Below are 12,207 nucleotides of genomic sequence, written 5' to 3'. Positions count from 1 at the left end.
ACGAGAGAGAGAGAGAGGAGGCGCATTTTAGCACAGGAACATTATTATAATACTTGCCCAAGAAGCAACTCACGATCATGAATAGAAAATTTTAATTGTGACGGGAACACGAGTGATACACTATTTTTATATAAGTAGTGAAAATTTTTATTTTTTAAGTTATTAATTTTTTTACACATATATCGCACTATTTATATAATGACACGTAATATATCATCTCATATAACGATTACACTGAAAAATCTTTCAATGAAAGATTACAGCCATGATTCCTTTTTGGGGAGGCCACTCCACCGATTGCAAACAGTACCGTACAAGAGGACTGGAGTGCTACAGTAGTCGCCCTCGGCGCATTTTAGCAATGAGAGGGGTCCACGCTCCATAGGTTTTTTAGCATGAATCCACAAAGAAAAGTGTTCGGGTTGTTATCTTTTGCGTGTTATGATATGGGTATTTATAAAGTTTGCATGTCGCAGGTATTGTATTAACCAAAAGACTAGGAATTAACTAGTTTTGAGAGTGAATTGAACATTGAAGAATTAGCGTGTTGATCCAACGTCCCACATTATATATTAAGCTTAATTTATTTTCTCCGTGTTAGGCTTCTGTAACTTGTCATATATTAAGCTTAATGGTTAACATGCTCCTACGTCACTCAAATGATATCTCATAAGAAAAACATTAATGTATAAGTTATGCATCAACATGTAATTTTACGATGAAACATATAATTCTCACTGTATAAAGCATTATATGACGGTGCCAAGCGCGAATCTTCGTATGATTGGCGTGAACGTAAAGGTGCGCATTTAGCATGCAAGAGAGGGCTGTGACGTATTACTTTCAAAGTTCAAAAAGCTCCAACTACGATTTTTCCAGTTTATTTTATTGGAAAAGAGTATGTAAGTTAAAATTAACAAATTAATTCGAACCCACGAAGGAAAAGCCCAGTTAGGCCTGTGTGCGTGAGATTGGGTTGGGGCCAGAGTCCTGACTGGTGAAGAAGGAAAACCAAGTATTAAAAACATAGCAACACTCGTCCCACATCGGCCAGTCTTGCTATTTATGAATGTTTTATATACCTTTCCTTTCCGAACAGAGCTTGTCCCTTCGGGGACATCCGATAAAATTGGAACGATACAGAGAAGATTAGCATGGCCCCTGCGCAAGGATGACACGCATAAATCGAGAAATGGTCCAAATTTTTTTTTCTGTTTTTGCGCTGTCTTCCCGGTGTATCAGGGTGCTTCCCGGAATCCAAAGGGTCAAATGCATAGTTGAATGCAGTTTTGGGTTTGAAGCTACGGGAATTATCTTATATCTCCAGTATCTCATTGCCTTTTGATCTGTTTGCAAGGCAGCTGAGAAGGAAAAAGATGTATATAACACGACTATGGTGGCCGTTTATCCTCCCGTGGTCGGCAGCTTCGACTCTTCATGGCAGCAAAGGGTGTTATACGGTGTTAGTACTGCTAGGGCCTTGTTTTGGTGGGTTAATAGCCGAAATTAACTTACATGACACGAGTATACTCTGTTGTAGCATTTTGTGCCAGTGCTAAAACGACATATGCAATTCATTTTGTCATATGGCGTTGAATTGTAGACACAATGAACGTGTATTTGTGCTGTAAAAGTACTTCTCTTACATGTAAGGTCTAATAATAAAATTAGATGTCAAACTCATCATTCAAGTAAGTCGAACTTGAGACCTCCACGTAATGGTCATTTGTGTGCTTTGTATCAATTATTGTGGCTTTAGGCTCGTAAATGTTTACCAATTTTATATCACGTTCATCAATTTTCAAGCGTATCAATTAGTTACTAGTCTAATTATAATTTTTTCCCTAACATGTAAGACATTCATGTTCGACTCCTTCCTCTCCTCTCTCATCTTCGACTAAAAAAATAAAGTTTCAAAGATTAAGCGAGTTTTCAAGAAACTGCTCGAGTTTTAGTAAAAACTGCTTTCCAGGGTCATATTGATTGGTTGGGAATGTTGTATTTTATTGTTTTGCAAAGTAAATTATGAAGTACAAAGTAAACAACGCAAATTCTGATACAATAAATACTCATGTTATCTGATCGTCCCTCCCACGCCGCGCAAACTTACAATATACAAGATTATGTGTTTTGCATTGCATTGAACTCTGCACAAAACTTCACACCTACGTTTATGTGCAATCATTATTTTTCAAATCCTAGCCATTATTTTTTAAGCAATACAATGAACTTGAAACTTTAATAAATCGGTAGAATTAATTTGCAGATGGCGCGTTATTACAGTGGCAAAAAATAATTATGTTTATGTATTTTTTTTATTTACACCGATTTCTCATGCCCTAACTATTAACTATTTAACTCATTAATGTTATCAATCTAATAAAAAAAATAGTATAATCATCTTATTTAAGTTTCATGTACCCTTGTATTTCTAATTCTTATGTTTGGTTTCGCAACTTGTTTTTAGAAAAGAAACATTGGTATTGTCTGATTAAAACAGCTCACACACCCAGTAGATCAATGTGAGGCCACACCTAACCAAAATACATGAGCTTTTTAACTTTTGTGAAAGATGCCCAACTGATGACGTGAAGATACATCCCAACTTAAATTTTTATTTTTTTTAACAAACGATATTATCTACACTAAGGGAAAATGAGTGGGCTTAGTCTCACAATGGACTAGCAAGAATAAGGTTCAAATTCGTCTTTGGCAAGAATCGAACCTAAGACCTCTCACTTATAAGTGAAGAGAAGTACCACTAGACCGTAGTATTATCTGACCCCCAACCTAAATATTGACCATTGAGTAAGAGTGATAACATGACATGTAACAGGACATAACAACACTCTATGTTAAGTTTACGTGTCATTTTATTTTTATCGTAGAATTATATTTTTCTTCACTTATAAGTTACAAAGTAATTAATAATGCTTCAGATCATCTATTTAAGCTATATTTTGTAAATCATATGACGTATCTGTTAATGATTGAATTATTACTTAACTGTTGATTAACGTGCTTATTTCCTATTAATGACACATCATAAATTTGTAAAAGTGTTCTAAAAAGTTGGTTCACCTAACCTTACTCGAAAGTAATGTTTTAAGTCCGATTCTCAAGAATGACAACGACGAATTCAATAATAATTTCGTTATAAGGAAAACTAATGAAAATGATTTGAAAGCTTTGAGTTTTAACTATAAGGACAAAATAAATGATAAAGTAAATAGTACCAGGATTAATTTTTTAGTAGAAAAATGTGGTTTTTCGTTAAGAGCAAATCCACCGGGAGTGGATAGCCCGACACCCAGCCAATTCCTTCCAACCTAGTCAACTCGGCCAGTTGATAGCCCAAGTCATCCTATAGGCTGGGCCAAAATGTGCTGAGCCAAGGCCCAACCTATGTGACGTCATGCTGACGCCAGCGTGACGTCACAGGCCGTTTTAAATTTTTTTGCTCTAGGCGTGTGGAAAACACGCACGCGTGGCCGACATTGTCACAAAGGCGGGGCCCACTGTGCAGGTGCACTATGGGGTTCCGGCGTGGGGACACATGGCTCCTCTCTGTTCGTTGGATTTCCAACAGTAAAAAAAATTTGAAATTTAAAATTAATGGCTACTGACGTGACAATGAGGATCGTTCGGTTTTTAGATCAACGGTCTAGATTTTTCAACCAAAATTTTTTTTTAAAAATAAATAAAATGTCAGAAATTAATAATTTTTTTATAAAGTCAGAAATCAAAAATAAATTTATTATTTATTATTATTTTATAAAAAAAATAATAATATTTTAATAAAATTGACTATGCTTTTTTTTTTTTAGGGGTGGAGAGACATTTGACCTATTACTGTTCATTAGGATCTATCACTGTTCACTGAGTGCTGATGCATTTTTTTAAGAATGGACTTGCTTTTAAGTGAACAGTACCGAAAACTTTTCGTTAAAATTCCCTATGTTATAACTGATACATAATGGAGCTATATATTGAAATTCCATAAATACGCTTCAATCTCCCATAAAGTCTCGCATCGTCGACACCGACCCTACGGAGCATACATCTCCGTCAATGCAGGGGAAGGAGGGGTAGGTAAGTAATAACGTATTGGTCCCAGTCCTAAATTTATGCAATGCATCTGCATGGGACAAGAAATTGACTATCTTTCTAATCAAACCCTAGCAATTTTTATTCTCGGAAATCAGTCAGAATCTCAGTTAAAATGTCGACGTACTAATACTATATTTTAATTTAATTAATATTATTATTTTGGTTTTGGTCTGAATAATTTAATTATTTTCATATAGGCATTAGTAACGTACACCCACATGGCCTTGCTGGATCAAACAGATAGTTGTTGCTTCTATTCTTTCTTGTCAACAAACTAGAAAAAAAAAACCCTTAAAAATTATAGTTAAAAAAGTTTAGTGTTTATACATTAGTTGAAGTTTTTTTAATTACAATCGGTATTACTATTATCAGCAGACTCAGTTATATTAAGAAAGAAGAATTAATTTGAACACGAAATACTCATAGTTTTAATTTTGAAATTTATAGTTGACATATTTCAATTCAATACCAATTTCTGTTTGAGTGTGATTCGATAGGGGTTATCAAAATATTATGTCCGAGTATGATTAGCTATAGACTGTGAAATCGCTGACCTTCTACTAATCTATCTACTATTGAACATATTATAGAGAATATTAAGACCATGATTGAACCGCCCACAAACTTGCTCGCCTCGGTCTTATTGTTAGTCAGTGCTGTACTTGGCTTGACACCCTTCTGAATCTAATCTTAGATTTATTTAGTGGATGAGTCTTGCTTTCCTTTAATTGACTTCTTGCAATGTCATTTGCTCTTTATTCTAATGAATCTACTACATTTCTAAAAAAAAAATGACTAAAATTATTCTTGTTAAAATGTTTCTGAAATTAATTTTTAGTACGAATTCAAGTGGATCTTAAAAAAACATTTGAAATGTTTTTTTTGCACAAAGCATATATTTAGTGCTTTTTACAAAAAGCGCTTAAACTGTTATCAGAATCTCAAATCAATTTTAACAAAAACGCTTTTAGTTATTTTAGAATGACTTCCAAACAAGTTAAATATTTAAATATTATTATATATAAAAACAAAATTTACCCTTACGTGGGTTTATTTTTCTTTTCTTTTCTTTCTCACATTATAAAAAAAACCCTAAATCGCGAAAATAGAAAATACAAAGACGAAAAGCAGAAATTTGCTCCAACTACAAAGCCAAAATCATTGTTGGGGCTAAAGATTCTCTTTCTCCTAAACCAAGTTATTAAAGTGCAATGAGTGTGTCGCAAGCCAGAGGACCCCACACGTGTGCGTGAGAGAGGAGAAGGTCTTCCTTGCTTCGGAGCCAGAGAGAGGGAGAGCTGCTGTGCTGCCATTAATAAAGCCATTGCATTTGCATGTTAGGGGTTCCAAGCGCCTCGCTGTCTTTTGAGCAAATGGGTCTTCCGGTTTTACATTTGCAGACATTATTTTCCATCACACATTCATTGGGAGGACTCCTTTTACTTTAATAAGGTGTCAGTGGTTTTGGTCCCTTGTGTCTTGTGGGTTTTAAATTTTGGAAATTTCTTTCAAGTTAAATTACTATAGCATCTCCTTTTGGAGTTTTCTGGGGCTGCAGTCTGGAGGGGTTGACCTAAATTCGCTGTCTGAATTAGAAAGTTTGAGTTTTTATTTCTTTTTTATTTTTTGTGGGGAGGTTTCTGATTTGGGGTTTTTTTGGAGATGGGTATTCTGTGGTGGAGTTGTTTTGGAGGAATTTTCATGGATTCAGAACTGGGTTTGTGAAGGAACTCACTTTCTTCTGTTATATCTACTGGTTTTTTTGGGTCAGCTTTTCCAGAAAATTCAGTGGTTTCTGCAAAGAAGGCTACATTGTGGTGCTGTTTAAGCGTTCTTGGGTTTCTGCTTTTGGCTTTTTCAGGGAGTTATTGGCTGATTTGGGCTTTTACAGTGTGTTTGAGGGAAAGTGCTTATTGGGTTTCTGCTTCTGCTTATGAAATTGCCCTGATTTGGGCAGTTACTTGTGCATTTTGCCTTGAGGGGTTTGTTTCTGCATACCTGATTGGCTTATCTCTGTTGGGAAGTTGATCTTGAAGTTGTTCTGTGCTGCTTTCACTGGGAGGAAAAATGGCTTGCGTGAAATTGGGATCTAAAACTGATGCATTCCATAAACAAGGACAGGCCTGGTATGCATCCTGACATCTTAAATTTGAAACTCTTTATGACAGATTGTGTGTATATATATGTATATGTGCTGTGAATTGTTCAGAATTTGTATCGTAATTAAAATGGTTTAATTATGTGTTTATTTTTAACATGGTTTATGTTCAGTCTGCAAACCTTGGATTTGTATGGAAAGTAAAATTTGTTATGTGTTGGCTGGGATTTTGTAAAATTTGGAGAGTTGTTACCTCAGACTATTCTTTTTCCATTGCTCTGTTGCGATTTCGGCTTGAAGAATGCTTAAGAGAAAGGCGGTTGATACAAACATTTCCGCTGCTTGTTAAGAATTGATGAATTCTTGCTTTATCATATACTGTTTGGTTATACCTACGATTATATATGCTCTTTGGGTGATCAGGATCTAGTAGTTGCATGTTCCTGCATAATACATGGGCCGTTGAATTCTCTGTGTAGACTGCCTTGTGCTATTAATCTTTTTTCTGTTTTCAAACCTTATACTTTTGATTAACAGTACAAAATGATGTCGGACTGAATTCTTTTTTGTACTAGGTAATGATTATCTATGATGGATTTGTATCCATGTTGTGAAATGGAAGCCATGTATGTGATTACCCTTTTGCATTATGAGGTCTATGCTTCATGATTGATTTCAAAAATCATGACTTGCTCGGCTTTTTGAATGCTGATACAATGAATTACTCCTTCATGTGTAAATTAGTTCCCCTTATTCTCTCTTTTCTGTTGACTACTTGACTGACATATATATGATTTGTAACAATTATAGGTTCTGCACCACTGGGCTTCCTAGTGACATTGTTGTTGAAGTTGGAGAGATGTCATTTCATCTGCATAAGGTAAGCTTCTCTGCTCCATGTTTCCTTTTACTTCCTTTTGGTGGGTATAACTATCACTTGATTTACTGTCTTTACAACTTGGGACAATTCGTTGCATACCCTTGTTAGAGAGTGGCTTTTGACTCCTTTTATGAGGTTCTATGGCTCTACGCTCGAGTTGTCAATCATAATTTGGTGTTGACCCTATATGCATGCATAGATTAAAATTTGAAAGCTACTCTCACCCTTGAATGGCCCTTCGATGCAGTTTCCTTTGCTCTCAAAAAGTGGGGTTATGGAAAGACTGATTTCCGAAGCATCTGAAGGAGAAGAAGGACGTGTCATAACCATCCCTGATATTCCTGGTGGGGCTAAAACATTTGAATTGGTAGCCAAGTTCTGCTACGGGGTGAAATTTGAGCTAACTGCCTCAAATGTTGTATATCTACGATGTGCTGCTGAGCATCTAGAAATGACTGAAGAGTACGGGGAGGACAACTTAATCACACAAAGTGAAGCCTTTCTCAATCAAGTAGTTCTTCGAAATTGGAAGGACTCTCTAAAGGCACTTCAAACTTGTGATGACATTCTTCCTTATGCTGAAGAACTCAACATTCCAAAAAGGTGCATGGAGTCACTTGCCACAAAAGCATCCACTGATCCTAATTTGTTTGGGTGGCCTGTTAAGGAGCATGGTGGCCCCATGCAAAGTCCTGGTGGGAGTGTCCTGTGGAATGGAATAAGTACGGGGGCCAGACCAAAGAAATCAAGTTCAGATTGGTGGTACGAGGATGCATCAACCTTAAGCTTGCCTCTCTACCAGAGGCTGATTTCGGTCATGGAATCTCGTGGCATCAAACAGGAGATTATTGCAGCCTCGATCACTTTTTATGCAAAAAAGTACCTTCCTGGGCTCAATCGGCGTCAAGGCAATGATTATAGTACTAATCTTAAACCAGTGTCCTTGGGGTCCCCACCATCAGAAGAAGACCAGAAGCTTTTACTTGAAGAGGTCGATCGGTTACTTCCATTTCAGAAGCGTGTAGTTCCAACTAAATTTTTGTTTGGTCTACTTCGAACAGCCATGATTCTTCGAGCAAACCCTTCTTGCATATCAAATTTTGAGAAAAGAATTGGCATGCAGCTTGATCAAGCTACGTTGGAAGATCTTTTGATGCCAAACTTCTCTTATTCTATGGAGACTCTATACAATGTTGACTGCACGCAACGAATTCTAGACCACTTCCTTGCCATGGAACAAATTACAGGAGGAGTGTCTCCATGTTCGGCCGATGATGAACAATTGATCGGGTCTTCAGGCCCTTCACTGACACCAATCACAATGGTAGCCAAGCTCATTGATGGATACCTTGCAGAGGTCGCCCCTGACGTCAACTTGAAGCTCCCTAAGTTTCAGGCTCTTGCTGCTGCTGTTCCAGAATATGCCAGACCCTTGGATGATGGTCTTTACCGTGCAATAGATATTTTTTTGAAGGTAATTAGAAGAATCGATCAATGGTTCATATATATATATATATATATATATATATTTTTTTTTTTTTTTTTTTTGGTTATAAGATCATTGAATAGACAGTTGACCCCATCACTGCCATGTAGAAAATAACCACATCACATCCTCTAGAAATTCTCTCTCAACCTCAAGGTTTCTAGAATCACAATTGCGTAACTCTCTGTGTTTATTGTTTTCAATGGCTTTCAACTTGCAGTCACACCCATGGTTGGCAGAGTCCGACAGGGAACAGCTCTGCCGGTTGATGGACTGCCAGAAGCTTTCCTTGGAAGCTTGCACTCATGCTGCACAGAACGAGCGGCTACCCCTTAGAATAGTTGTTCAAGTTCTCTTCTTTGAGCAGCTTCAGCTTAGGACATCCATTGCGGACTGCTTTCTGGTTTCAGAAAATCTTGATGGATCAAGACAGTTAAGAAGCGGGTTTGCTGGGTCTACTGAGGGAGGCTGGGCCACAACCGTGAGGGAGAATCAGGTTTTAAAGGTTGGGATGGATAATATGAGGACGCGCGTATCTGAGCTTGAGAAGGAGTGTTCGAACATGAGACAAGAGATCGAGAAGTTGGGTCGCGTAAAAGGTTCTAGCACGTGGGGAAATGTATCAAAGAAATTCGGGTTCAAGATAAAGTCCCAGATGTGCAGCGCTCAAGAGGGATCGGTCACCAATCAGCATAATGCGAGTGAGAAGGTCGAGAAACTAAAGGAGAGGCATGGAAAGCAAAAGAAAGACTCTGTTAAAGATGAATAGTTTTGGAAGTTCTTTCTGTGTTTCGCTGGATATTTCTTCGATTTCGGTTCGTAAACTCAGTTCCCACTTTTACTTCTCTTGTGCTAATACACCTGTTTAGTCCTTTGCTGTATAATTCTGTGTTAATTATGTGTAGTGGAGATGGACAACGAAGTTACCTTGTAATTTGTTTCTTAGTTACATTCTCAACAAAATTCATGAAAAATTCGAACGACCTTTGGCAATGTTTTTGTTGCAACACTCTTTAACCTTTTGAGATTTATACGTTTCTTATATTTGATTGTCAGGAGAGATTGAAATGTTTCTGTGGACCTTGTTAGCTCCGAAAGAGTAAAAATACCGTGACGAAAACCTTTGTTCCTTTTTTAAGAAAAGAACATATGAAATTCATTGTCCTTATGATAAGAACAAAAAATTGAGTCATATCACCTTGAGCCCTTTACTTTGTTTTATATTTGCAAATTCAGTATATTTGTTATCGTTATCTTAACTTATTGACTAATATTGTATTGAGAGTTTTAACGAAAAGCTTACGGTACTGTTCATTTTAACGAAAAATCACATTTTTACACTAAAAAGTCAAACCTGGTATCTTTTTATTTTGTCCTTATTATTAAAACTCAAAGTTTTCAAGCCCTTTTCATTAGTTTTCCTTATTGTATTAGTAACACAGTTAATAATACATGTATATGGTTTTTTTTTTTTTTTTTAAATACAATGATAAGTTTACATTGTTTTTTTGTTATTAAAAAGGATTTTTAACCTTTTGAGATTTAAATGTTTCTTATATTTGGTTTTTCTTATATTTGATTGTCATGAGGGATTGAAATATTTCTGTGAGCCTTGTTAACTCCGAAAGAGTGAAATACCATGATGAAGATCTTTGGTTCCTTTTTTACGAAAAGAACATATGAAATTCATTGTCCTTATGATAAGAACAAAAAATTGAGTCATATCACCTTGAGCCCTTAACTTTGTTTTATATTGCAAATTCAGTGAATTTGTTATCGTTATTGTAACTTATCGACTAATACTGTATTAGTAACACGTTTAATAATACATGTACATCGTTTTTTTTTTTTTTTTCAAATACAATGACAAGTTTACATTGAGTATCGAGAATTTAAACTAAGTCACACAATGAGCATCCATAATAATTTGTTTGAACTCACCATTTACAAATATCGAATCTAAGACATTCCACTCATAAATAAAGAAAAATACCACGAAACATCATTCATTTCACATGCATCGGCAATTTTGATAACATTTATTTTATAGTATAGTATTTCTAAAAAACAGTTAAAGGCATTAATGTTCTCCATAAATGGGGTAAACATGCAATAGTATATATTTTTAAATTATATTTTGTAAATCACATGATGTGAAAATTATTGGTTTGATTCATTATCTAAATCATTAAAATTTTTAAAAAAGAATCCAATCATCATCCCCGTGGTATGCAAAATTTGGTCTATAAATATGATATCTCTAGCATTTTTCAAGAAAATTTCATAAACAAACAATGGTTGCTTCTTTCTCTTCGCTTATCCGAAAAAGTGCATTTCTCTTGGTTCTGACTTTTCTTGTAGTTGTGAGCAGCACTGCTAAGGGGGACTCTCTCAAGGTGGGGCTCTCTATAGATTATCTACCATCTCAGAATTTAACGTCAATTCTTATACAAAAAATATGAGGTGGTATAGAGTTTATGAAGAGTCCAACTATTGAGAGTGTTCTTAAAATTTCTCAATAATTATGGCAATGTCTCTTGGTTGGAAAACAAACAAGAAATAACAATGTCTTTTAACTATTTCCTACTTTAGCATTATTTGTTTCTCTTCTCATTGACGATATTTTTGGGGTCTTTTTCCAACTCGCTTTGTTTGTTCTGGAAAGGGATATTCTCTGGATTTCTTCCATTAAATCCTCCCCATCAATTAATCTGGATCTTTGAAATTTGATCTAACGGCTAAAAACAGGTTTCACTTTAAATGTTATAATTACTTTAGCCGTTAGATCAAATTTCAAAAGTCTGTATTGGTTGATGAAGAGGATTTAGTGGAAGGGATCCGAAGTGGATCCCTTTCCATTTGTTCTGATGTTGTGAGTCAGTTTTGAGTTGCACTTCTCGTTTCTTTACTTGAAAAAAAAAAGTGTTTTATTTAGGTGTCGTATGTAATTAATAATCCTTCATTTAGTTTTTGATACAAGTGATATTGATGGTGTAGGCTGGCCAATTACGGGTGCAAAGATAAAAGAGCCAAAGTTTTTCAACTAATTAAGTTACAAATTTCTTACTAACATTTGGCTAGCTAGAACTTTCATATTCCATCTCTTTTTTGTTCTTAAAAATAAAATAACCTACACTAAATTCATCTAAACTACGAACATGTATGTTTAAACTAGAGTGAAAAAAAGAAACACACAACTCTAGTTAACTGGCTAAACTCATGCAAGTGGCCCCTTACCACAGTGGTGGAGAGGAGTATTGCCCTTTCACCACGGCGTGAATTCAAACTCTGTTCCTTAATTTAACATCTATTTTAACAAATCTATCGTTTGACTAAAAAAAAAAAAAAAAAAAAGGCTAAACTCATGTGTACATCATATCCAAAGTTTATTTGTGAGCTTGTTGTTTTCTAATTTCGTGTACTCAGTGTTTAACTTTAAACTCGTAACGCAGGTGAATTAAAAATAAACGTCTTATGTAATATTTTTATTACAACTGATATTGCCATTCAAAACTAAACTAAAACAATCATATTCATATCCATCAGCGCAACAGACTACTTGCATGAATGCAACATTTTTGTTATAAATAGCGTACGACATTTTTGTTACAAAATTACAGAAACAGAAAATAT

General features: G+C 35.5%; 1 protein-coding gene and 1 non-coding gene across 2 annotated transcripts; both read left to right on the top strand.

Annotated features, from left to right (window-relative positions):
- Positions 1-1,104: 1,104 nt before the first annotated feature.
- Positions 1,105-1,207, top strand: LOC125476564. The gene has a single exon (XR_007257890.1). It is a non-coding gene; the product is annotated as a U6 spliceosomal RNA (small nuclear RNA).
- A 4,065-nt stretch (positions 1,208-5,272) lies between these two features.
- LOC103952392 (BTB/POZ domain-containing protein At1g30440) lies at positions 5,273-9,557 on the top strand. The gene is made up of 4 exons (XM_009363980.3): positions 5,273-6,236; positions 7,019-7,088; positions 7,336-8,562; positions 8,795-9,557. The coding sequence occupies exons 1-4, from the start codon at positions 6,178-6,180 to the stop codon at positions 9,341-9,343; spliced, it is 1,905 nt and encodes a 634-aa protein (XP_009362255.2). The 5' UTR covers positions 5,273-6,177; the 3' UTR covers positions 9,344-9,557.
- The last annotated feature ends 2,650 nt before the right edge of the window (positions 9,558-12,207 follow it).

The sequence above is a fragment of a genome, unplaced genomic scaffold (assembly GCF_019419815.1).
Source record: "Pyrus x bretschneideri cultivar Hongxiangsu unplaced genomic scaffold, Pyrus_bretschneideri_v1 Contig19, whole genome shotgun sequence".
Taxonomy (NCBI): Eukaryota; Viridiplantae; Streptophyta; class Magnoliopsida; order Rosales; family Rosaceae; genus Pyrus; species Pyrus x bretschneideri.
The sequence above is the reverse complement of the archived record's forward strand: the minus strand, read 5'-3'. Positions and strand labels throughout refer to the sequence as shown.